Source organism: Caenorhabditis remanei, chromosome X (assembly GCF_010183535.1).
Source record: "Caenorhabditis remanei strain PX506 chromosome X, whole genome shotgun sequence".
Taxonomy (NCBI): domain Eukaryota; kingdom Metazoa; phylum Nematoda; class Chromadorea; order Rhabditida; family Rhabditidae; genus Caenorhabditis; species Caenorhabditis remanei.
In genome coordinates, this window is record NC_071333.1 from 4,113,134 (window position 1) to 4,139,947 (window position 26,814).

Sequence of the window (26,814 nt, forward strand, 5' to 3'; positions counted from 1 at the left end):
TTCGAAAATGCGGTGGAAAACCTCCAGCGGGCGGCAGTTTATATAGGCGGAAGAGATCAATGATCATGATAAAACGATGGGAACCAACTGTCATAAAACATTGTGAGACAACAGAGAACGAGCATGAGATTTTCAACATGAAACAATGGCCTAATCGAATAAAATTTGTTTCGCGTGGGTGTGACAAACATATTTTGATCATAGAGCATTCAGAGTTGTCGAGAAAAGTTCAATAGATCAAAATTAATGGGCATGCTATCCGGAAAAAATGTTTAAGTTTGGAAGAGTGTCGTGGAATTTGGAAGTATTTGAAAAAAGAGAATGTCATTGGTGCTGAAAAACACTTGTTCAAAGTATGATGTGGGAAAAATGAGTAAAGCAACAAGAAACATCTGCTGCATGAAATTTATTTTTTTATTGTTGGTTATTAAAACAAGAAAAGTGCTTGTTGGCAGTTTTTAGTTGCGCGCTCAAACTTAAGCTCATTTTTTTGGTAATGCGAGATCTGACTCCCTCTAAAAAAGAAAAAAGAGTTCTGATCCAGCCCGAACTTGATATTTCTTGGTTTTTTCCTCTAGTCTTGCTGGAATTTCAGCCTACCGATTTTTTGGTGATGGAATGTGTTTTGGTGATGCAAGTACTGATTGTCTACCAGAAAACTTGAATGTGCTATTTCCATCTTTTGCGAAGAACTACATTTTTGATTCTTCGTCTGTAGAACAAGTCTAGTATTCCATTTTGTAAGTTGGCTGTTTTTTTGTTACTTCACCCGTTACAGAGATTCAAAAGACGGTGACTCGAACACACACTGAGAAAATTAGGAAAAGAGAGGCGCAGAACTTTCTAAATGTTGAATCCTTTTGGGTCAATTGATCGTGTTTTTTGGAAGATTTTATAACAAAACAAAAATAGTTAAAAGTTGGAAGAAACAATTCTTGAAGAGATTTGGAAATAGTAAGTATTTCTTTCTGAATTTTTAGAGGACAGGACTAATTGAATTTGTTTTTATTTAGAAAAATTTCAAAATTCAAGCAATTTCAGTTCAGAGTTATCGGCTCTTGTGACAGTAATCTTATACAAACCCGGAAATTGAAAGAAAAGTATCGAACTTTCAATTGATAAATTGCTGTGAGTGATAAAAAGGAGCCAGCAGAGTGTTTAGCTTTCCAGGGCAAGAAAAGTTTGTTCAAAACTAAAAATAGGTAGACTCCCAAGTTTTACTGATTTGTTGATGGAAATCAACAAAGTATTTCCGTGAAATCTTTCCTCAACCAACTAATGGTTTTTTATTTATCAAAGTGAGCCCGTCTGACAACAAGAAAGACAGTCATTGAGTTTTCTTTGTCTCGAAACAATCTTTTGTACGCGGGTGTCTTTCTTTTGCGCACTCTAAAAGCTTGACTCTTTTCAACACTCCTTCTTTATGAATTTCTTAAGGGTACTTCATACTTGCCAAACCTAGATTTGTACGTATGGTTCTACCCGCCGTTGAATATTATTTGTATTAAGCCAAAATGCTCTGATTTCTTCTCCCATGCTGTTCCCATATGGAACGTTATTGCCGCCCAGACCTTATATTTTCTCCCTTTCTGAATTCTGTAATTCAATAATGAGTATAACCCGCTATTAAGAGTTTACCATTTTTTCTCAAACTACTTTTCCCCATATCACCTTTTTCTTTCTAGACCCGAAAAATTTTCAAATTTTGCATTCTTATATTACAGTGCCATTTCCTCTTTCCCCTTCCGGTCATTCTTCTGACTTGTTGCCTCGCTTCTCTCTTTTTTTACCCCTAACCCCTATGAATGGTTTCTTGAGGGAATCATTCTCTAAAGAAATCATCCCCCTCTCACATTGATAGTTTTTTCCTAAATACAAAAAAAACTATAAAATACAGGATTGTTATTGAAATTTATTAGTTAGACGAGAGAGGCGGATCCAGAGCGGGGGAAAGTTTCCGAGAGAAAAAGATCAAAGGAGCGTTTGGGCAGAAAAAAATCTGACAAATTGTCAAGACGAAGCGAGAATTGATGTATTTGAAGAATAAAAGTAGGATTTGGGGACGAAAAACAGGACATAATTATCTAAAAAAGAGAGAATTGTGCGAGCGAGGCCAATGCAAGTGGTGCATGAATTGATTACCAGTAGTCGTCAACGAAGTCGCCTGATTGGGTCAGGTTGGCATTCCAATTGTAGTCCACCCGCCTGGAAACAAAATAAATGAGTTTTTGAACGTAATATATTGAAGATCTAACTTACCATTTATAGACGGACTCAGAAGCAACCTCTCGGGTGACCTTTCTCTTGTTGCGGGGACAAGAGCAATTGTGGGTGACTGAGAGTTCAATTTCGAAGTAGTACTGTAATAAACAAATTTAATCAAATTTTTTTTGAGTCAAACTAACGTTTCTGAAACCGTCTACCAACTGCCACCCAGCTATTTCGTAGTTGGCATCTCTCCCGTGCACACAATGAACTCCGCTAAACGCGACTTTGTCGTCGGTCACCCGGCTGAAATTAGTTACTTTTTGAAATGCTGACACAGTAATCCAGTTTCCACTTCTTAGTGTGATGTGAAAAATTGAATAAAGTTCAATATTTCACACACTGAAGGTGATGAAAGCTGTTTCACGTTGACACGTTTTCACTTACAAATTGTCCACTTCGGTCATTTGGATGTAGTAGCACCAAGCTTGTTGTAGGTCGCAGGTAAGCGTGCCGTTTGCCTTGAAATAAGTCGGGGTAGCAATACGGAAGAAAGTCAAAAGAAGGGGAAGGGATGAGAGAAGTTTCATTTTCTTAACTGAATTGGTTCGGACTGATGTGGCGAATGAGACAACTGAGCTTCTTTTATGGAAAGGAAAGAAGTAGGCGGAGCAAGAACAAGCTAGAAAAAGAGGCGGAGCAAGGAAAAAAGGCGGAGCAAGGAAAAAAGGCGGAGTCTGAAATCTCGTCTATATGCAAATGAAGTATACGTCACTTGTGTGCTTGTGAAGTCGAAATGAAAGTAGAATGATTGATGAGTGGAGGGTGGTGAAAGCTTCGTAAAATAAAAGAATGACGTTTTCATTCGGTGCAACATAAATACTGTATCCTACGCATAACGTTATAAATTTTTTAGACACGTATGATTATAAAATCGATTTGCAACTTTTCTGTACGGATACTCCCTAGAGAGTTATGCTGATTGCTCAAAACTGCACTATTTTGCACTACCATGGGTCGATTTGAGGGAGAAATCGCTTTGTCGAGATTTGGGAGATAAACACCACTTTGATTTTCAAGAAAGGATACATTGAAAAGTGAAATGTTATCGGTTTACACGCCAATTGATTTTTTTTTCAACTACGAGACCATTCCGCAAAACTCTTAATAGATTGAATGCGCTTTTAACACTCCTCGGCACAAATTTGTGTACCGATAATTGCAATCAACTATGAAAATATAGAAACAAAACAAAACTCGGAGTATAATAATTATACTCAAGCCCGTTTGAAACCAAAATCAGAATGAAACAACCGCTCACTCTCAACAAACATCACCTCTACCTTCATTCCTTCCAGAAAAACTCTAATATGTCCTTAGATGATCCGAAAGCAAAAAATCTGCAGGAAAAACAAGCTAACAGCAGACATCTTGAAAAACTCTCACAACAATGTTTCCAGACTCCTAGCTAAACGATTCTCATGATACCTGAAAAAGGAAAAGTAACAACAAACTGAAAAACTATAAAAATAACTCTGATTTTCAAGAAAAGAAACATTGACAGTGTAGAAAACTATCGACCGTCGAACGGACAGGATTCCAAAAATCATCATTAGCGTTTGACCAAATTCAGTCAGTACAAAACTAATCTTCTCTTCTTGTCTGAAATCGGTAACAAATGTCATGACTGAAAGAAACATGAAGCAGACTACGATAACTCCTATGTAGTAACTTTACATATCTACGATTCGCCGACGACATTATTCTCATAACTCCACAAAATGCTGCATGAGCTGGTAGACAGTCGCGAGACTGTCGGGCTAAAAACAAATGCAAGTATCATAAAAAATATGTTGAAGAACGACACTGCTTCAATTCACCAAACAGCAATCAGAAAAATTATTCCACGGCAACAATTGAAAATGTTGAGGAACACTTGTATATCGGAAAACTGCTGAACTTGAATGCCTGATTGAAACCAGAAGTACATAAAAGATGAACAGGACCATTGAGAAAATTGGACTTTCACAATAGCTTTACTTAAAAGATTAATAAAATCACACACGTTTTACATGAAATGAAACTAGAAGAAATTGTTTCAGAAAAGGCCGGGCCGGCATTTTGCAATACAAGTTTTAGTGCGGCAAGGAAATCAATTGAATCTCAGATCACAATCGATAAAGATAGGAAAAGTGGATAGCTGTGATCCCACACTAAGTTAGTGAGTTAGTGTTATATTTGTTTGTGATGTGATTTATATAACTTTATACATTACACATACTATAATTCATTCAATCTCTTCGTTACTTGTTTCTCGCTTACACCCAGCTTTTCTACTCACTTTTTTGAACATTTAGAATATCTGATCGTCAAACAACAACTGAAATAAATTCAATTTACTGTTTGAGAAAGTCATGTTTCATTTTTCAATCAAAAAGTCCATAAAGAAGATGAAAAGGAGCATAGACAGCTTTCAACCACATAGAAAACTGCACAAAAATTCAATCTCAATTATTATATTTTTTAAAACAATTTTTTAAAAATTAGATAAAAAATGTTCTGATAATAGTAATAGCAGGAGAAACAGAAAAGAAAAAAAAAGAAAAAAAAATACACCTTACCCACAAAAAATCTCAGAGTTGAAACAAACGGTGGACGAGTTTCCGTCGAGGTTAGCCTGAACCTGCCCATATGATAAGGCTTATTAGAGTTTGGTGAATCCTGGAGCCAAAATGAATTGAAAAAAAACATTTTCGAAACCAAATTTTATCCGTTGATTATTTTATTTTATCACTTCTGAACCATCTAAGAAAACTGAGCGGCACGCCATTGCTCCAAGTCTACCCAGCAGGCATTCAGGTGGATAGTAAGTCTCATCAGGAATTTTTTTGATCAGACAGGTTGTCTAATAGTCTTTCCATATTATTGTTATGTTTCGACAAAATCAGTTTCTATGGGTAGTTATGCTCGTCAGTCAGTACACAGTTATGAAGAGTAGAGTGGCATTGTTCGTGTCCAGGAGAGGTGCAGGGGCTACTGACACGCAAGAATTTTTAAGAGAGCCTCCAGTTATTTAGATTAGTGAAGCAAAAAAAAAACCTTTTGGTTTAATTGCGTAGCGGAATGCTTAAGTAAAAAAGTTTGGATAAATAGTGAAAAAACCTTCTGCTCCAATTGCGTTATACCTCCGGTATCGCGGTCACAAGATTTTCCTGCTATTACTTTTTTCTATTTTTTTTTCATATGAAAGGTGTGGATTCCTAGTTATGAATCTTGTTTATCCCCTTTCACAAAAATATAAATATCTTTCGTTTGAATCAAAAATAGAAAAAAAAGACGTTTCGTATATCCAACAAGGCAGATGGTGTGATGGATGAGGTTTCTGGAGAGGATACCTTTTTAATCAAAAAAAGACGTCTCACTTCTTCATAAAAATATTCATCACTCTGTAAACGCTTCTGAATTAAGACTATACGGAGGAGGCAGGTTTTGTTTTCGATTTCGATCGAGGGCCCTCCCTGATTGATGAAGAGGGAGAGTAGGGATAGACTTTTTGATTGAAAAATGAAAAATGACTTTCTCAAAAAGTAAATTGAATTTATTTCAGTTTTTTTTTTGATCGTCAGATTGTGATCTGAGATTCAATTGATTTCCTTGCCGCACTAAAACTTGTACTGCAAAATGTCGGCCCGGCCCGGTTTTTCTGAAATAATTTCTTCGAGTTTCGTTTCATGTGAAACGTGTGTGATTTTAATCTGTTAGGTAAAGCTATTGTGAATGTCTTCCAACAAGCGACAGCTCTCCAGCACGCCATGGATTTGACCGCCTTAACTATTCCATGTATCGAAATATCAACAATTTCATAAATTCACAATACCTGCGTAATTTCGCGCTTCTGGCAAACTTCTGATTAAATTTTTCCGTGTCAGCGAATTTTTCTGAAGAAGTGAAAGGAGAAAAACCAAAAGAGAGTGAAAACTTATCAAAGCAGGAAAACGAGATTTTGGGTTGGCACGTATGTAGGTGCGCAAAATTTAAATTGCAGTGCTCAACCTTTTTGATATGCCAAATGCTGGGAACATGTTAAATTGTAGTAAACGATATTAGGCATTAAGATAAAATTTGAAGAAATGTCATGTGTGTGAACAGCTGTGAGCTTTAATCAACATTCATGTTGCACGAAACCGTATTCAACTCTGGATTTCAATCTGTGTTTTACTGTTTGACTGACTGAAGTAGGGCAGGCTGTGCATGTAAGTTGATTCAATGGAAAACTCAACTCCTCTTTAAATATCTAAAAACATCCACTCTCGGGAGTTGTTTGAAATTGGTTTCAACCGAAAATAAATTTTTGTTAGATTGTGCAATGCCGGTCTTGTTACGAATAGCTCTGAAATGAGTGAAAAAATTCAATGAATGTCTGTCAAAATGCCCAGAAACATTTTCTTTTAGGAGTCTTTTCCATCAATTTCCAACATTAAATTGGACTTTGGGACATTGGTCAGTTTAAAACAATTAATATAAAGACTTGTGGCTCATGTTTCAGTATGAAAAAATCTTGAAGTGGGGATTCTGAGTTTTTCATTTTTGATAGGCATGGGTCTTCTGGAGGGTATGGAGAAGAGTTCCAGGTGATGCGAATATGAAGAAAAACAGATGGGGGCTGGGAAGAACGTATGTTTTGAATATAAAAGAGTAGAAAATAGGGATACTTGAAGGACGAGGGCAAGATCGGGAACAGAGTTGAAATCGGGGAAGTTGAAATAGGGAAAAGTCTCGGGGAGCACTTCTAGAGAGTGTACAGGTATTCGACAGCAAAACTAGCCAGGTATTAAAAAACATCACCTGACCGGATCAGCATATCGAAAGTGTATGGCTTCTTCGGATTTTTTAAAACATTCTGATTCGAAACGGAAATCGGGATAAACCAATCTGTGCATTGAATGAGCAAAAGTGTCGTATTTACTTAAAAGGGGGGAGGGGGGGGGGGGGGGGGGAAGTGCTTGAGCAAGTTGCGCTTAAAAAACTCTTTGATCATGCGAAAATACGTTCTCAGAGTATTTGACCCGAAAACGCGATCAGAATAACAATTGATTAAATTCGCAAATCTTTTGACATTATTCAAAACCCCTACCTGGATTCTCAAACAATAGTTATTGTTTTTCAAGAGTTCAGTTGGCCACCAGATTCCTCTTCTCTACGTAACATGTACAGTAATGTAACTCTCTTTCTTTGAAGTTGAGTTGCGTGTGCTGGTTTTTCGCTGAGAAACGAAATAACATTGTTGCGCAATGAAAAATGTCTGGGAACCCATCTAAAAATGTGTGTCTGTTGCTTATTAGACTAGCACACCAGCATTGGTTGAAATGAATTGATAAAAACTTTATTTTCAAGAGAAAAAGGATATTGAGGGGTACTTCGAACGAATACAGCAGAGATGTACGAAAGCAAAGGTCACCAGATGCGGTGGTATACTAATGTTTTGTAAACATTATACAAGGAAAAGAAAAAAAAAGGCTATTGCCTTGTTCCGCCTGTTTTTTCTGTTAAAACAGTCTATATGACCATTGCCGTTGAGCAATAAGAAGTTGGTTGACATTTGCTACCAGAATATACAGGGTGGCCAAAAATCACCTGCAAAAAGGTTCGACAAGGCGATTTTCCCTAAAATGTTATGATCATTTTACGACGACAGCTCAAAAATCGCACTATTTTGCACTGAAATTGGTCGATTTGAGGGAGAAATTACTTTGTCAATACGCATCTTCCTAGGGAGTGTCCGTACAAAAAGTTGTCAACTGTTAAAATAGAGTTCTATTTTTGGTCTGTTTGATCCCGTTAAAATTTATTTTGTGGGACAGTTAGTTTTACTATGAAACGCTTTCAAACTTGGGCATTTTCTACTGAAAAAAGCAAAATATGATACCTTTTTGGCCGGTACTGTAGATCAAACGGGAGCTTGTAGATCACTTTGTTATCGAAATCTTCCTTTGTTACATAGATATAAAAAACGTTTTTAGGAAAAGCTTTATTCCATCATGAGATACAAAGATAAAGCTTGAAATCCAAGTCGCCAGATTACCTGCGTGCAACCATCGACGTCTACTCTAGACATCTTCGTGCTGTCATCAAAAAGAAAAGAGTTCGGATGGAACAAGATTAGCCGATAATTGTTGTTTTGATCACTAAAAAACTTTTTGTTGATTCCCACGATTTTACAGCTTTTGCGGGTAATTTTGGGCTACCCTGTACATCATGTGACAACTTGAAACGGTAACACCTTCTCAAAAAGATCATCTTTTGGCTAGTGTTTTGTTGGGAATTCAAGTATTTCCTCGTATTTTCTAATTTTGAATTTATACGTACAGATTTCTGTCATTTTCAAAGTACCATTCGGTTAGTGGAAACAACCGATGACTCAGAAGAGTTCACAACAACAGTCAAATAACAAATGGGCGGAGATTCGAGAATTTTCCCTCATGTCGGAAGACCGCTGATTCACATTCTTTTCGTTCTTTTAGCTGATCATGTGCACATCATCATATTTTTTCGTTTTCTTTGTCCTAGTCATTTTCCTTTTATCCAGAACTTCAATCCTCCTAGTCATTCTCATTCTAATCGTAAAAATCAGAATCTGTGAATCATTTTTCATTACTGTCCCGTTAAATGCCATTCAATAAGTGGAGTGCAGAGAGAAATGATATGAGTCAGAACACAAAACGACAGGCGAATAGCGAGTGGCAGGAGATTTGAGAAGGGTTCCATGACGGAGAGTCCCCAACACTTTCACTTTCCGTGTTGCCTCTCCAGACTGTGTTTTATTTCGATACCCATTTTTGTCTCGTTAATTATTTGGAATGAAATTGCTACAATTTTCCCACGATGAAAGCTCAATTCCGTGAATTGTTCATTGTCCTCATACTCTATTTGGAACAGTATTGAACTTGACTTTCTCATTTTTTACCCCTTCCAAAATTTGTGAGCAGCAGTTAAATACTTCACGGGGAAACCGTACGAGGTGTGTTGCGTATATGTCTCCCTCAGCCTACTAGTTACGATCCTCCTACTTTCGCATTCTTTCTTTTTTCCAAGTTTTGTTTTGTTTAGCATCTAGGGGTGAAACCAGACACTGTCTAGCTTTAAACTCTTCCTCTCATTGTTCTGTACTTCCTGATTTCTTAAGTTAGGTGGAGACTGAAAACTGAAAACAATCAATACTTTCTTTCAATAAACATTTTTCTCATTCAACTTGTGTGAGTTTTCCGAGATGTTTTGAAGAGTAAATTCTAACGATTCTTCCTAGTGTTTTCTTTCCTTGTGTAAACAGTGTGATTTTACCAATAAAGAGGTAATTTTGTTTTGAAAAGCGAGTAGTATGACTCTTTTTCCCTAGTATACTTTTGGAAAAGTTTATTGCCCCTTTAGCTGGTTGCATTCCGTTCAAACCATTGGAAGAGGTTGATTCCTGTGTCTGCGTCTCCGCTGGTACAGTGACTACTAACCATTGACACCTCCCTTACTTTCTGCCCAATGCCTTTCTTTCATGTTGGGTTCTTGGTAAAAGCTGCGAAACCCACTTCTCTATCTCTTTTTCTTTTTTTCAATCCAAATTTGACGTGTCTTGTTTTCACCCATTGACAACATTTTTTCAGAATGGACTTCTATATTCTCAGAAACCTGGAGGACTCCATAGCGTTTCCAGTGGTAGAGGAAATTGTGGTAGGTGCAGAAGAGGAGGTGGGGGACGTTGAAGAGAAAGTGGTTAGTCATAAATCGTCTCACGATTTCTCAATATTTATTTTATTTTAGAATGCACCACCCATGCCACTAATTCCGGAAGAATTAGAGCAGGAAGAAGATGAGGAGGAGGTGGAGGAAGATGAGGAAAAAGAAGAAGAATTAGAGGAGGAAATAGAGGATGACCAACCAAATAATGTGCACTATCATTTCGTTCAGAATGTTGCGGTAAGATCTTACACCAAAAAATTTGGAAATATGGATGTTTTCTCAGGTTCGACGCCCATACTCTCGCTCACCATCCAGAAGCCTTTCGCCTAATGAGGACACCAGTGAGGTAAGCAACGTTTTTGTTTTATTTCAACAAGTTGTATAGTTTGACAGGACGAGCCAGAGATCGACCATGACTTCCTCGCATCTCAAATGGCTTCGGAAAGACGTCGTCTTCGTGCAAGAAGAGAAAGACAGGTTCGTCGGGACGCGGAGATTTTTGTAGAGGGAATGGAATTCGATTTGGATCAAGAGGAACGTTACAGAGTCATTCAGAACTATGTTGAAGAGTTCCATCAAAATCAAGCAGAGGTTTGTGAGAAGAATAATCCATTTTTTGACGTTGTGAGTAACATTTTCAAATTTCAGGACACGAGCGAGGACGATAATGGGGAAAACGTCTAGTACTCTTGAAGCTTAAAAATTGATTTTCTACACTTCAATATCATTTTTTCTCCACGTTTTTCTCGATTTTCTCCACCGGTTCTAATTTCTCGTGTATTTGTCTTTTTTTGCTCACATGTTTCTGTTCTGAAGAGTTCCCCGCATTTTCTTCTAATTTTTGTTGTTCACTACTTTTTCATACAATCTTTCATAGGTTTTTTTTTATTTTTCAAATCACGATTAAATATGTTCAAAATGAAAAAACTACTTTAACCTACTTCATCTCGTTTTAAAAAATGGGCGGAAAATAACATAATTTCAGTGTCCAAGTCAAAAACTACAAAATTTAGATATAGAATATTGAAAACAACATGAAACAATAGTAAAGCTGAGTTTCGTATTTTAATGACGTAATCTTCCTCATCAATCCATATGGTCTATCGCTCTCTTTTGTTGATTGTCTGTTGTCTGTCATGTTTTTTCAGGATCTCGGGCTCTTAAAAAAATGCTGGATGTTCAAAAATGTTGACTTGTTTTCAAACTATTCTCATTTATAATTTTATATTAAAAATAGAAAAAAAGATGGAGCAAGATTTAAAACACTTGGCTTATAATTTTGTGTATTCTTCTTTTGTTAGTTGCTGAGAAACAATTGGAAGTCACAAATTTATTATAAGAAAACACAGAGTTGAAAGTAGGAAATTGTGGAAGCGAGTAAGAAAATTGACTAGTTATGAATATGTGCATTCAAATTTCTATGAATATAGGGAGAAAAAAAATGAGAAAAAGATTAATTAAAATGAATAAAGTAAAAGAAAACAACAACGCACACAATAAAAATAACAATCAAAATAACTGAAAAAAGTGGATCGGAGGGTAGAATGAACTGATAGAATATTGTTTGCTCACAGGTGATAACGAGACTGAGACGCCAGCAAGATGAATATTTGGTGTTTTCCAGCCAAACATTTATGTTAACCAAACTGCCGATGCTTATAAAACTTGGAACCTAAATATTTGTTTCTTAATTGAAACTGACGCAGTGGTTCCATTTACTCCTTGTATTTTACATTCAAACTGATAAGCGACGGCACTGAAATTTAGTGAAAATGATCATGTGAACATTAACAGACTCTCACCCATTATTATCCTGTTGTGTTGTTTCCACAATATCAAAAACATCGATCCCGTCGAAAAGAGTCTGATTGATCTGTATTTTGTTCCATTCACATTTTATTATAAATTTACGAATGTGTGGTTGTGCTCCAGTATTCCATCTTTTGAGATACGTATTAACGTTCTTCAATGAAAACCGAGATGGAGGCCGAAACATCGTATTCACATGGAAATACTCGCACTTTGAATCCATAAAATTTTTTAATGTGAACCAGTTAGCTGTACCCATGAAAACATTTTTTTGTCTTATTGGCTGAAATGATAATTTTAATTATTTGATTCCCATTTAAAAAATATTTACCTTATCATACTGAAATCCTTCTCCTGGACAACAATTAATTTTCAAATCGATATCATCTCGCAACGTGTCGAGTACTAATTTCAAAGCATCATTTTCTATTGGGGGTAGATTAGGTACTCTATACGTACCATTTCTCCCCCTCCTGACGTTAACCCCCAAATATCCCAATTCCACTTCAGAAGATCCAGAATGTGTGTCATTTATGATCTCCAAAACAGCTTCGGTGATGTTTTCATTTCCGTCGATTTTGTAGCAAATTTCTTTGCAATGGAAAATTGACTTTACAAAATTTTCCACTACACTAACTGCCGACAAACGGTCCTCACATAAAATGTCAAAGTCATTGTCGCCGTTGTCGTAACATTCAGTTCTATAAATATTAGGTTGATGCATAAGTTTCTTTCTTTTTTAAAGGTGTGACTTTGGTCCCCGGTCTCTAAGCGATGAGGTTGTTTTTCAACCCAAACATTTTTGCATTATTATGACCTCTTTAGTGGCTAACATATAATGTTTCAAGTTGGTGCCTAAACACTCCGCTCGTGAAAACGATGGCTTTTTTGATCGCCAACCAAATGCCTATTTTGGAAGGTTTTTTGATTTTTGTCGCATTGGTATCAAAATAATAAGATCTTTATAAGAAATTAATTGCAGTTTATAAAACAAGACTTGATCTTTGTTGCCTTTGTCACCTACTCCACCTCGTTGGCCATCAGCCTTCTGTAAATACACAGAATGATATTTTGAAATATATGGTTGATTTATTACCTTGCTTGGGCCCACCTCTTGAGCGGTTCCACCAGACACATCATTAGAAACACCGGCTGGGAAGATTCTCTAAAGATATATCATTAAATTTTTTACACATAATTTCCAAATCTCACTTCGCCGAGGTTGCGTGATGGAACATACTCGTCATTGAGAGACCCGTCCTCGTTGAAAGCACGAATATGCGCGCGTGGAGTCTAAGAAAAAGATAGTTATGATTCTGAAACCTATCATGGGATATTACCTGATCGCGCATATGAACAGTATTGAGATGAGCGAGACTTCTTGGACATCTTGGAGGTGGCGACTCCGAGCGATGCTGAAAATAAATACAATTTTTATAGAGAATTAGAAAAAATGAGCTTACCTCCGGACTTTGTTTGGTGTTTGTTTCCTCTTTTTTTTCCATTCTTCTTGACAAGTAACTTGAGATGAATTCACTGCAAAACAGAGAGTTTTGATAAAAGATTAAAAAGTGAAACGAAAAGGCAAAACCAGAAACCATCCCCAACGAGGAACAAAAGACGGACAAACAGATAGACATGCGAAACAAAAAGTTTTACTACTCATCGCTCAAAAACAACTCAAAACAACACAATCATTCAAAACTCACATTCAGATATTATTTTTCTGGCGCCAAATTGGAGATTCAATTCAAAAAATGACGGCGTCCTTCAAAACTATTATAGTAGTAATATAGAAATTCAGAAAAGACGCAGAGACGGTGAAAAAGGGATGAAGGCCGAAAATAGATTTCGTAAACTTTTCCTTGCCGGCAACACGTGCAAAATGTGAGTGCATGAAAACTAGAAAAACGAAAACAGATGTGGTGATGATGATACAATGTGGAAAACAAGAAAAAGCATAAAAAGTTCTGAGAAATTGTTCTTAAAACTGTTCTAAACTGTTCTTAAAAAACTGATCCCAACTTTACTCATCAATTTGAACATTTTCTAATTCTCAAAAGTTCATTTTGCTTTGTGTTAATTATTTCAAAAAAAATTTAAGTAAACCTGTTGAGTACAGTAATAATATACACTGAAGCAATTTACTTAACGATTCAATGATTACAATCTAACTTTCAATGTATAACTTCTATGAGCAGAACGGATACTGAAGATGCACATCAAAATCTTGATAACTTGAAGAAGAGACACAAGTCAGAATATGTGTGCGTTTGTGTTGCGAGCGCGAGGAAAAATGGAAAGAGATATTCATTAGAGAAAAATATTTTTCACGTTGCCCTTTTCTCCCAATCGTTTCTTGGTTATGAATATTGGTGTTTTAAGATTTTATCCTGGAATCAGTCTTGTCTGTAATTATCTTCTCCATTTCACAATGAAATAGAGATCAATATTGTTTAGGAATTAGAGAGACTTTGCCGGAATAGAAAATAACTAGAGAGGAAAAGATGCAATAATTACTCCTAGGATTGTGAGAGAAAATTCGAAGCACCAGAAAGAAGAAGTGTAAAAAAGTGCAATACCCCAAATTATTTGTAGTCCTTTCGTTCAATCATATAAATATTTAAAAAAAACAACTGGTCAACTTGTCAACTGATGTTTGCCCAAAAAAATCGGAGGAAGAAAATATCATCGAGAGTTGTCCAATGTTTTTCCTTTCCCTTTCCTCTATTTTCAAATAATGTCATCGGCTCACCGCTAAACTATTGTGCACCGTCATATTTTCTTTTACACTTTGAGCCCTGTTGGTGAGTCTATGAATCCAAATTTTTCACCTTTTCCCCTACATTTCAATGTACACGGGAACCTCACTACTTTTAGAGAAGTGTGGATTTTCCTTCTTCTTCCTCCTATCATTTCTCTGCGCATTGCACTCTATCTCCCCGCTAATCCGTTTCTCTGGCAACGTCCTCTTAATTAAGCTCACCTGACAACCTGCATAAACAGCTTGGAAATTTCACTTTTTGTTTTTTACCCTGCGCGTGAGCCAATGAAATACAAGTTTTTTTGCTTCCGTCAGTTCATAAATGCACACCACTCTGATTTTATTGAAATTTGAATAAATGTTTTCATTTAGTAACATTCTTTCAGCAAAAAACTACAATTCACATTTCAAGACAATAATGAACAGCCAATCGTTCTCAAGAAGTTCATCTGTGGAGAGCATTATTATTTTGTTTCCTCATCACAATGAAGAGGTAAGAGACACAAAACGATTTTTTTCAACAATCATATTTCAGTCAAACCAAGAAGGGGAAATGGCTAGAATAAGCCGTCGTTCAAATTATTCATTGTCTCCGTATTTTACGGAGTCGTCTGATGAGGAGGAGGAAAATGAGGTGGAAAGAGACGAGCATGCTCAGAACATCCTGGTAAAAAACGCTGCATAATTTGAATAAAACTAAAATTTTTAGAGCCTCTCAAGACCCACTGATCAAGGGCACAATACCGAGCCACACTTGGATATTCTTCATTGGGAAGCTATTGAGGAAGAAAGAAACAGTATCATTGAAAATTTGAACATTCTTGATGCACTAATTTTTTTGATAAGCCATCTTCTTGATGAAGAGCCTCTTAGTGAGGTGAGAATTCTTTTAACTTTGAAAAAAAAGAGTACTCCCAAAAAATTTTGAAACCTTTCACGTATAATATTTTGTTCAAAATCATAAAATTAAAACAAGAGAGACATTGTTATAAAATGAAAAGAATTTCTTGAATTTAGGAAGAAATCAATGCTCAAGCAAACGATGACGATACCGACAACGACAACGACACATATTGATTCCTATAACGATAACAGTGAGTTCATAACAATTTATGTGTTGCAAACCGCTACAACTTGTTGCCTAGCTACCTTGGGTATTAGTCGAAAAGCGTAAAGTCTTCAGCTGCCACGTTCCTATTGATTTGAGCTATTCTCGTTTGAACATTTTTCTTTTCAAAATCATTTTTGATGCACTAAACTCGGATTATATCTTCAGATCCGTACCTCACCTTAGGGTCGGCTGTGAGTAGTTTTTCAGTTAGAGGCAAAACTATCAATAATAAATCTGAAAGAAACCTATTTCCAAACACGAATATTTAGAAAATGGCTGAGAGTTAGCAGTTAGAACCTCATATTTCTTTTTGATCAGACTCAAAAATATCTACATATTAAGTTACAGATCTCGTCAGTTATCGAAACTGGTATTCTCAAAAATTTCTGTCTCCTCACCGCCGTCAAAGTCAAGTTCCGCATGCACATCTTTCTATTATCAGCTCAAATATCCCTCACTCCCCTCACCCGAATTTAGAACTATCTTCAATGCATTTATCGTTGGTTTTATTCTTTTTCAACCATTCATTCTTCTCATTATTTACTAAAATCCCAATTAGAGGTTTTTACATTATTGCTCACATTAGATTACCTTTATATGTGTTCCAAATTCTTCTGAGCTTGACAATTTTGTTGCAAAGTTGTAACTTTAATAACATGCTCCTTGTGATCAGATCATTGGATGTCTTCATCACGTTCAAATACTATGAGTTCGATATATAGCAAATGATCCATATTTTAGAAATTCAAGGCATTTACAAGTTATTGAAATCCGATTTAAGGTCTTCCCAGTAATTCTAGGGTTTATGACGCACTCTCTGACTCGTTCGATCACCCGTAGGCACACGAAAAAAGTTGACCATCTCCGATTTGCCTATAATTTTTATCAATGATAGTATCAAGTGTTCTCAGCAAACTGGGGTACTTTTTAGCCGGGTCCGTCACCTGGGTACCTAGGAAAATCAAAAAATCGATATTTTTCGAAAATTTTTCCTGAAGAAGTTAGGTATGAAATCTCAACGGGAAATTATTGTAGACACTATTTTAATCATTTTTTGTGTTCAGAACAAAATTCCAGCTCAACACCTTCATTGTGAAAATTTTCAAAATATATGAAATTTTTGGGTTTTTTTCATGAAATCGTTTTTATCTCGTCAGTGACACGAGAAGACGGGATTTTTTATTTTAAATTCGAAATCTACATAAAATTTGGTATTGGAAACATGCTGTCCCTACTCGTAACTCTAGACCCAAAGAAAGATTTTTGGGGAAAAATGAGAAAAACTGCGATTTCAATTTTCAAGTCTTTCCAATAAATTATTTTTGATGTTTCAAAATAATGGTTTTTTGAAGTTTTTCATTCAATCATGCCATTTTTATTTAGTTCCGGTACAATTTTCGATCATACCACAAAAAAATTTTCGAAAAAAATGAATTTTTTGATTTCCTAAAATTTTCTCCTGCATTGAACCATTCCGACTGAAATGTTAAGGATAGCATTATGAAATCAGGAGAATATAACTGGAATATTCTTAAGGTTTATAAAAAACTTGATTCCCACTGTCGGCTCACCTTCTACTTACGCGTTCATGATGAAATTCAGCCAAATTTTCAACTTGGGAAGTTGGTGCAACGGTACTTCATACTTGCAACGTTATTTGACAGGGAATTGCGATGAATATGACAGAAATAGTGAGAAAACTGCAAAAATTGATAGATTCAGCAAGATTTACAAAAAAGGCTTTAAAAAACTAGGACTCATAAATGTTCAATGGTCAGACCTTTTTATGGATATCAGGAAAAAACGTTTCAAAAATCTTGCTGAATCTATCAATTTTCTTGCTGAATCTATCAATTTTTGCAGTTTTCTCACTATTTCTGTCATATTCATCGCAATTCCCTGTCAAATAACGTTGCAAGTATGAAGTACCGTTGCACCAACTTCCCAAGTTGAAAATTTCGCTGAATTTCATCATGAACGCGTAAGTAGAAGGTGAGCCGACAGTGGGAATCAAGTTTTTTATAAACCTTAAGAATATTCCAGTTATATTCTCCTGATTTCATAATGCTATCCTTAACATTTCAGTCGGAATGGTTCAATGCAGGAGAAAATTTTAGGAAATCAAAAAATTCATTTTTTTCGAAAATTTTTTTGTGGTATGATCGAAAATTGTACCGGAACTAAATAAAAATGGCATGATTGAATGAAAAACTTCAAAAAACCATTATTTTGAAACATCAAAAATAATTTATTGGAAAGACTTGAAAATTGAAATCGCAGTTTTTCTCATTTTTCCCCAAAAATCTTTCTTTGGGTCTAGAGTTACGAGTAGGGACAGCATGTTTCCAATACCAAATTTTATGTAGATTTCGAATTTAAAATAAAAAATCCCGTCTTCTCGTGTCACTGACGAGATAAAAACGATTTCATGAAAAAAACCCAAAAATTTCATATATTTTGAAAATTTTCACAATGAAGGTGTTGAGCTGGAATTTTGTTCTGAACACAAAAAATGATTAAAATAGTGTCTACAATAATTTCCCGTTGAGATTTCATACCTAACTTCTTCAGGAAAAATTTTCGAAAAGTATCGATTTTTTGATTTTCCTAGGTACCCAGTTGATGGACCCGGCCAAAAAGTACCCTTATTTGCTGAGAACACTTGATACTATCTTTGATCAAAATTATAGGCAAATCGGAGATGGTCAACTTTTTTCGTGTGCCTATGGTCTGTTGATCCATGCTCGATCGACTCGGAGAGTGCGTCTTATAGGGTTTCAAAGACTCTCTCATCAATTAATGTTAATTTATCACCATGTAAACCTGTCTCATAATGTAAAACACACAATAAAGATGACAAATATTTTATTTTAAAAAACCAATAAAACCAAAAAATAAACAATCAAAATCTGTACCAGTTGGGAATTTGCCCCGTTGACTGAACGTGAATGAGAATCTCATTTAAACGTATGCAGGTATTGCTGGACATTTCGTATTGCCCCTGAAGTTGAGCAATTTCTTGGTCCTTCTCTTTTGTGATATTATCGTAGGCTTGACGGAGAAGATCAACTTCAGATTTGAGTGAAGCAATTTCCAGAACGCTGTCGACGTCTACAGCATGTGTTCCATTGATGCGTTCAACGTCAATCGATTGATATTCAGTCACAACATTAGAATGTTCCTTCGCGACGCCTTCAGAATCCTTGACGCCCTGACGACCGTTAACCTTTTCAAAATGCTTGACACTTTGCGAATCCTCAACACATTCAACTTCCATTGGATGATCATCAGAATCTTTCAAGCCAGAATCTTTTTTTCTGATATCTTCCAAATCTCTCTTCATCGCTTTCATTCTCCGAATATAAAAGCCTTCTGATTCCTTAAGTTTCTGAATCTCTGCATCTTTTTCTTTCAGTTCTCCCGACATTTTTCTCGTCTTCTTCAGATTATCATCAATACGACTCTTCAAATTTTCAATTGTTTTGTCCTTCAACGATAGATTTGAATGGCTAAAGTGCTTCAACGCTTCACAATGATTTGTTAACTGTAGAATTTCCTTATCTTTCTTTTTGTCACTTTTGGATTCCAAAGTTACAGTATCAGCTGAGTCATTCTCCTTCAATCCTTGAATCTTTGATTGCAACTTCTTCTTCTCAAACGTCAGCAAATGCACTTGCTTCTTGAGCTCATTGTATTGATATTTGTATATTTCTTTTTCTTGTTTCTCGGCGGAAAGATCCTTTTTGAGTTTTTGGATGAGTGTTTCGGATGATTCCACTAGTTTGGACCTGAAAAAAAAACTTGAAAAACAGAAATGCATAAAAATCCGGTTTTAACTACAACTAACCAATATAATACGTTTCTAGAATTCTAGAAATTCTAGAATTCGTAATTCTAGAAAAACGAAATCAACAACAACACTAACAATACTCATGGATCAATATTATTTTTGAAATTGTTTTCAATATTCCTAGGTCCTGAATTAAGACTTCCATTGTAGTATCTCTAACAAATTCAGTATATTGTAGGATTAGATCCAATTACTAAAATTCTTGACATTGAATCCTTGTTTACTCCGGGAATAAATCATATAGGCAAAACCCGTGACCCCTTCTAAAAACCGTAGTTTATAGCGTCAGTGTACATTGTTCAAATAAAAAATCTTGAAATTAAGGCACTCTCCAACTATCGTTTTTCTGAAAACTGAATCTCTAATGGGGTTCGGTTACTTCTCAGGGAAGTAGTTTTTAATGATACAGGTACCATTCTTCACAATTCACTGCTTAGAAATAAACTACAGCAATCCAATTCTAGGAGCCTTGTTGTGACTACAGTAACATGCATGATAACAAACCCGGATTCAACTCGAAAACCATTTTTACAACCACAGTAGTCATATAATCTATCGGGTAGACACACACAGTACCTACTAGAAAACCGATCCCCTCCAAAACTTACATTTTTTCATTCATTTCCTTTTCCAGCAACCAGGATTTCTCATAATCCACCTGTTTGGTTTGTCTTGCAGACTGGGTCATTTTGATTTTGCTACGTGCTCGGTGTAGACTTGAAATTCTAGAAATTGAGAGTGAATTCAAAAATGAAAGGTGGAAAAATATATAATAGCGGACAAGAGAAAACAGTCATATAACATACAGGAAGACAATAAGGAGACTGCACTCAACGGTGCAAGTAAAATTTATTGACTCGTTCTTTGACCGCTACGCACAACCGCTCGCAACTGGGTCATGAGAGAGAGAGAGAACAAAGGTGGGAGGATATGTGTCTGACCTCGGTTAGGCAGAGCGCATTTACGGGCAAATGGGAAGATTGAAGGGAATTTAAATTACAATTAATTGAATATTCATAAAAACGGGAGATTTAAAAGAAATAAATAATATGGTGAGTGAACAGATTGAAATGAGAAATGTCTTCAAAAATGTGTTTTTCAAACATTCTAAATGAGAATTAGTGTAGTGTGATCGTCAGTCATATGCAGTTTTCCATTTAGATGTGACTTGTCGATAACAAATTTTATAGATCTGTATAGTGCCGTGGGATAACAGAAGCAATTATAAAGTTGGAAAAAATTTAAACATTCAAAATGCTGAAAATTAGTTCAATTATATTTTCTCACGTTTCGAAATGACAGAAAATCCACTATGAAGGAGTGAAAGCTCAAAAAACATACTTGTGTAGAAGGCTGAAGCGCGCCTGTTCCTTCTTTTATCATTTCTGTATGTTTAAAGTACATTCTTTTTAAATAGCAGTTATAGGTATAGGAAGGAGAGGGGCCCCTCTCCTCTACCAGTGCGTGTAGAATAGAAGTGAATGTAGAAGGGAAAAATGTCTTTCAGTCGTCCGCGTGGTTGTTTACGCCCCGCTGAGCCAAGAGAAATAAATATTCTTATTAGTCGATAGATAGAGCTCGAGAATAAGAAAGAAGAGACTGGCCTGTGACACTTGACTTAAAATTCAAAAAGATCCATAAACTCCGTGAAGCTCTTAATGAAGTCACTGTGCAGAAAAACTGTGATTTTTCACCAATTGCCGTGAAAAAGGCAGTGTTAACGGTTAGAAACCGCTAATACACAGAACTATAGAAGAGGTAGTATGATTTAAAAAGAGACAAAAACCCCTTACATTAGAAACGTTTGAAACCGTCTAGAAAAGATTGAACTTCGCACGTTTGACCCGTTTTGGGATTTCAAGAGCAGTCTGGAGAGTCTCTGAGGCGTTCAGAGCAATTTTAGTGTTATCTGGCGCTTTACGGTAATTGGACAGCAGTTTATAAAGACCTTTTTTTTCATTCTGAGCAATTTTAGACCTGATTGGCGTGTCTTGACACTTTTCCTTTGATCAAGTGCTTTGAAATTGCTTTCGAAGCATATTTGGTGTTTTAGATCTATCTACATAGAGCTGTTTTTACTTCGTTTTGCACAATTTCTGAACACGTATACTACAAAAACTTGCGATAGCATTTTGATTGCCGTTTTTGTTGCGGTATTTATAGACTGATGGTCGCTCAATTGTCATGTCTATTCCTCCGGCGACGAACTGTCTGGAATCGGTTTAAAGGTTCGATTGGACATAAGAAATAATATCGGTGTGGTGGCGATGAGATGAAAGGTTTTGTGGTTTTCCGGAATAAAAATTTCTTGTCCTGGTCCGTCTACGGGGGTAAAGTTGGGTTTCTGTTAAGATGGAAATCATTGTTTATAAAATGAGGAGTTGAAGGCTTCAGAGCAATTGTAGTGCACGTTGGGGTGCCTATAACGCATTTTTTTTAAATTTCTAAATTATTGTCCTACTAAAACGAGATTTTATAGTAATTTATTGATTGATTTGCCAATTTGATGCTGTGAAACCATTGTTCCTGTTATTGATCCTCTTTTCCACAAATTTCAGAGTTGCAATATCGAGTTGGTTGCGAGATATGAAAGCTACAATCTTTATCAGAAAACTCGTTCGGCCTGAAACTCTACTGCATGTAAAAAAATAATTTCAAAATGAAAATGGAAAAACAAGAAAAATCTGAGAATGACATTTTAGAGTGAAACTGTGTGTGAGTCTCCGTGAGAAGCAATAACTTGGATCAACCATGGACTCTCATAATCAGTGAGCTCTCCAAACCGGTTAAGATTAAAACATGACGTAACAACAGTGAATAGGTTAAAGTTTATTTAACTAGGTTTATTTAAGGCAATTCTCCTTTGAAATTATTTTAAAAACAAGAAATTAACAGTTTTTATCAATGTGGTGTGTGTTGGTCCTGCTGGCGATTGCGTTGCTCGTCGATCAGTCTCTGCTGGAAAATCCAACGAATCATTTTAAAGGTTTTTGAAAAAGTTCAGCATTAAAAAACATACTTTTTTAAAAGTACGAGTTAAGTCAAAAAATTATTGAGAAAAATACATATTTCTCACCTCATTCAAAGTTTCTGCCTCCAATTGAAGAATTTCATTATCCAAACGCATCCATCGAGCGTACAATCCAAGCACCCCAGCTGCTGTTGGTTGTTGGATTCCTTCCAAGTTTAGTTCGACTTGATTTATTAATTCTCCTCTTTCAGCGCGGAGCTCTCGAATACGTTGGACTCGAAGTTGAATGATACGGGCGTGATTTATTTGGAACGTGCTTAGTTGGGATGGCTGCTCAGTGTTAACTGTTGGGAATGACGGCTGAAAATAAAAACTTTCGTGCTAGTTAGGTGTTTCATTTCTTACATCATTTCTGTAGGCTGGTGAAGAAGTGGAGTCAGCATTATTTGCTTGTTCTGCAACGTCAATTTGAGCTCCAGTTTGTTCATCAGAAGACGATTCATTGTGAGGAGAAATCCCAGTTGGCGGGTCAGATTGTGCGCTCATTGTTTCTGAATTCAAAAAAAAACAATAAACTATTGACCGTAGTATCAAAACCGTAAGAATATCATTCGAACATAAACAAAATTAACGAAAAAGGAAAAATATATCAAAACCGGCTAAATGAGAAGAATAGAAGGTTAAGAAGGTGAAATAGGTAACTCCCACTACAGTATCCCTTTTCCCGTTCAAATGCTTTTTGTTGTCATTTGGCAGGTGGTGTGACATTTGTTATGTTTTGCTTTTGAGATCTGGAGGTCACAACATTTTCTTTCTTTTTGGTTGATATCTGTAGAAGGTCTTGACTAAGAAGTAGAAAAAATTCAAACTTTCAATACGGTAGAAGAGGGACAATGTGGTTAATCTGGTTGATATCAGTTTGAATATGGTGAGGGAAAGGGAGAAAGAATAAATAGGGGCTGTGCTGAGTCAACATTGGAAGACGCCGATCCTTCTCTTTTAGAAATCGCGGCGACTACAAATAGATATAAAAACGTGACTAATTTGTAGGAATATGAATAATTCTCAATGATTACCTCTCTAGGCGGTTAGATTTGAATGACAGATACGGCACCACTACACATTCTGATTTTTACTTACTTTTAATCTTTTTCATGCCTTTGAAGAAAAAGTACGGGCATAATGCGGACATTCTATAAACGAGCATTTCAAAACAGGAAATTTAGAAAAAGAATGTTTTAAAACCGGAAGTTTTGAACCGGTCGTTTTAAAACCGACACATGAAAAGAACGAAGGAAAAATGTTTCAAAATGACCGATCTCAAAATTTCCGGTTTTTGTTTGTCCAGTTTTGAAGTGTCCAATTTGAGAATGATAGATCTGCTGTTTCTATGCAACTTTGATCCTATCGTAAAACAGACCGTATCTCGGATTACGATAGATTTTGCCTCATGAGCAAAGTTGCACAGAACTTAAGCTTCTGGGTACTTTTCTGGAAGCTCACATCGAGTTCAAAACTTTCATTGAATATCGGGAAATGTGATGCACTGCTGCTGGAAAAAGCAAACGCTTTTTCAGGATTATTCTGAAGCAGATGAATGGTTTATATTTTTTCAAGAATGTATTTGATTGCACCTTTATGAAGCGGTTCCAATGAGTATAAGCATGACTAGATTTCATACAACTAGGGTTTCTCTACGAAAATCTTTACTTAGATTCCAGCCAGTATCAAGTAGAAACATAGATCAGAACCAGCCTTTGACCTCTCACAAAGCTCCCGCATCTTTCCTCTCTTTCTGAGTTCTACTTCACGGCTTCGCTTAATAAAAACCTAGAGATATAAACAAGGTGTAAACATTTCTGGTCAGTTATTGTATACTTTGTGCCAACTTTTTACTATGAAGAAAATTGAAAAAATATTAAAAATTACGTTGAAAGGACAGAAAAAGAAAGGAAAACAAGCAGAAGTCATGAGAAGTTGGTGAGAGTTCAGAGAGAAAAAAAATCGAGTTAATAGTAGTATTAATTTATTCTAAACCGTGAAAAACGAGGGCGAGTGAATACATAGATCAACGACACAAGTCACTGTTTGGACAGCAAAAGTTAGAAAACTAGTGAAAAATAGTTATCAAATAACACAAAAGATTTGGTAAAAGTTCTAGAAGAAAACGAAAAATAGGGCAAAAAGATAATAGGCCGTTTTGTGCTCTGCAGTTAAAAATTAGGAGGAAATGTTGAAACTGGGGTTTAGACTACAAAATCGACAGATACAATACTGGCTATGAAAATTGAAACACTTGCAGTTTTTAGTTGGAAACGGTCGGTTTTGAGAGTATGAGACGGCGTAACTGATAGTCTCTCAATATCGATTTTTATGGAATGTAAAGGTCACAAGTAGAGTTTCATTTTTGTAGTTGACAACTTTTTTGTTCGTGCCCATTTTAAGAAGTTACTGGCAGTCTATAACAACAGCTCAAAAATCTCTCCTTTTATCACTGAAAAATGCAACAATTGCGAGAAATTACTTTGACGATTGATAATTTCTTATGATGTGCCCGTACAAAACAGTTGTCGACTACGAAATTGGAGCTCTGCTTGTGATCTATACACTACATAACAAATTGATATTTGGGACTATCAGTGAGACCGACTCACTCTCACAAAGTTGAACATTTTCGACTAAAAATGCAAGTGTTGCATTCTTCATGGCCAGCATTGTAGGAATTTTTTTTCCTGGCAAAATGCGGTTGAATTGAGTTGACAGGTTCATGGAAGGTAGTAGATATTATTGCCAGGAATCTCCGCGACATCATTGGAAAATACGAATAATCTGCTCTCTGTAGTTGTATGCTTGCTGAGAACACTAGGTTATGCATAGAACTCTTCGAAATTTTACCCAAGAAACTTACCACCAGACGATTCACCAACTCCGTCAGCTCATTTTCGAGCTGATTTAGCTGCTCCCCACGGCGATTGGCCTCCTCATCAATGAGTTGAATGCGCCCATTCAGAACATTCTGGAGCCACGTGGACACTACGCGCAATTCCTCACGAAGTTGCTCAATTCGTGGCAAAGTCTCCATAACAATATTCCTGTGTTCTCCGTTTACCTGCAGCATTTGCACGTTTTCTGGTTCCAGAGGTACATAGTCTTCCTGAAATTAAAAAATGTATGAGTGCAATATGTTTCATGTCATACTTTTGGTGCAACATTTTCTTTGTTGTCGTCGTTGTTGTGATTCATATTGAATGAGAAAACTTGCAATAGATCTGAAATATTATAAATTAAGATCAGTTTTAGAAAATCAAAATCGGCAAATAGATGAAACAACAAGAATATGATACGTGTACAAACTATAAAAATCACCGCTTTGCATTTTTCCAAATAGACAATGAATACTCAAAGAAAGTTAAAGGAAAAAGAAAAATAAATCAAAACAGTCTAAATGAAATAAATAGAAGGTTGGGAAGGTGAAACAAGTAACTCCCACTACAGTATCCTTTTCCCTGTTCAAATGGTTTTTGTTGTCATTTGGCAGGTGGTGTGACATTTGTTATGTTTTGCTTTTGAGATCAGGAGGTCACAACATCTCTTTTTTGTTGATATCTGTAGAAGGTCTTGACTAAGAAGTAGAAAAGATTCAAACTTTCTATACGGTAGAAAGGGGACAATGTGGTTAATCTGGTTAGTATCAGTTTGAATATGGTAAGGAAAAAGGAGAGAGAGAATAGATTGATGATGTGCTGAGTAAACATTAGAAGACACCGATCCTTCTTTTTTAAAAGTCGCGGCAACTACAAACCTACATGAAAACGTGACAAATTTGTAGGAATATAAATAATTCTAAATGAGTAACCTTTCTAGGCGGTAAGATGATAAAACATCGTCATTATATGATTGCCATTCTAGTCGCTTCGTTGTATTTGGAAAAATATGAATTTGAATGATAGTTACCGGCCCGGAACAAATTGAGCATTTGAGCATTGCTGAAGAATCAATCTTTTTCCGGATTTTTCAGAAGCAGATGGATTTATATCTCTTTTTCAAGGTTATATTTCATTTCACCTTGATGAAGTGGTTCGAAGGAGTATAACTATGACTAGATTTTATGCAACTACGGTTTCTCCAAGAAAGTCACTCGATTTCCGCCAGTATCAAGTGGGAACATAGATATCAATACCAGCCTTTGACCTCTGGTTCAAAGCTCCCGCATATTCCCTCCCTTTCTAAGTTCTGAGAGATTGGGAGGAGTGAGCGACCACAGGCGGGGCCCTGATTCAATGTCTTCTCACACCTCGATGAGCCGGTATCATATTTCACCACTGTCCAATTGCGGCTACGCTTCATAAAAAACCTAGACAAAGTATAAACATTTG

The 26,814-nt window shown here is 36.1% G+C and overlaps 7 protein-coding genes across 7 annotated transcripts; 2 read left to right on the plus strand and 5 right to left on the minus strand.

Moving 5' to 3' along the window:
* Nucleotides 1–2,138: 2,138 nt before the first annotated feature.
* On the minus strand, nt 2,139–2,795 carry GCK72_022788 (uncharacterized protein; the record flags this gene model as incomplete). The annotated part of the gene is made up of 4 exons (XM_003091044.2): nt 2,139–2,205; nt 2,260–2,360; nt 2,406–2,511; nt 2,653–2,795. The coding sequence occupies 4 exons, from the start codon at nt 2,793–2,795 to the stop codon at nt 2,139–2,141; spliced, it is 417 nt and encodes a 138-aa protein (XP_003091092.2).
* A 7,063-nt stretch (nt 2,796–9,858) lies between these two features.
* GCK72_022789 (uncharacterized protein) lies at nt 9,859–10,617 on the plus strand (the record flags this gene model as incomplete). The annotated part of the gene is made up of 5 exons (XM_053735067.1): nt 9,859–9,966; nt 10,015–10,170; nt 10,217–10,279; nt 10,327–10,524; nt 10,582–10,617. 5 exons carry the CDS (start codon nt 9,859–9,861, stop codon nt 10,615–10,617), a joined length of 561 nt encoding a protein of 186 aa, XP_053578633.1.
* Nucleotides 10,618–11,589: 972 nt separating this feature from the next.
* On the minus strand, nt 11,590–14,742 carry GCK72_022790 (uncharacterized protein; the record flags this gene model as incomplete). The annotated part of the gene is made up of 9 exons (XM_053735068.1): nt 11,590–11,689; nt 11,736–12,025; nt 12,074–12,443; nt 12,735–12,790; nt 12,839–12,907; nt 12,955–13,035; nt 13,083–13,157; nt 13,206–13,278; nt 14,729–14,742. The coding sequence occupies 9 exons, from the start codon at nt 14,740–14,742 to the stop codon at nt 11,590–11,592; spliced, it is 1,128 nt and encodes a 375-aa protein (XP_053578634.1).
* A 182-nt stretch (nt 14,743–14,924) lies between these two features.
* GCK72_022791 (uncharacterized protein) lies at nt 14,925–15,583 on the plus strand (the record flags this gene model as incomplete). The annotated part of the gene is made up of 4 exons (XM_053735069.1): nt 14,925–14,999; nt 15,042–15,173; nt 15,216–15,383; nt 15,524–15,583. The coding sequence occupies 4 exons, from the start codon at nt 14,925–14,927 to the stop codon at nt 15,581–15,583; spliced, it is 435 nt and encodes a 144-aa protein (XP_053578635.1).
* A 2,936-nt stretch (nt 15,584–18,519) lies between these two features.
* GCK72_022792 (uncharacterized protein) lies at nt 18,520–20,155 on the minus strand (the record flags this gene model as incomplete). The annotated part of the gene is made up of 2 exons (XM_003093685.2): nt 18,520–19,405; nt 20,076–20,155. 2 exons carry the CDS (start codon nt 20,153–20,155, stop codon nt 18,520–18,522), a joined length of 966 nt encoding a protein of 321 aa, XP_003093733.2.
* A 2,213-nt stretch (nt 20,156–22,368) lies between these two features.
* Nucleotides 22,369–22,984, minus strand: GCK72_022793 (uncharacterized protein; the record flags this gene model as incomplete). Its single annotated transcript, XM_003093690.2, has 3 exons — nt 22,369–22,425; nt 22,544–22,798; nt 22,844–22,984. The coding sequence occupies 3 exons, from the start codon at nt 22,982–22,984 to the stop codon at nt 22,369–22,371; spliced, it is 453 nt and encodes a 150-aa protein (XP_003093738.2).
* A 2,262-nt stretch (nt 22,985–25,246) lies between these two features.
* On the minus strand, nt 25,247–25,681 carry GCK72_022794 (uncharacterized protein; the record flags this gene model as incomplete). Its single annotated transcript, XM_003093709.2, has 3 exons — nt 25,247–25,291; nt 25,347–25,592; nt 25,637–25,681. 3 exons carry the CDS (start codon nt 25,679–25,681, stop codon nt 25,247–25,249), a joined length of 336 nt encoding a protein of 111 aa, XP_003093757.2.
* Between the last annotated feature and the right edge of the window lie 1,133 nt (nt 25,682–26,814).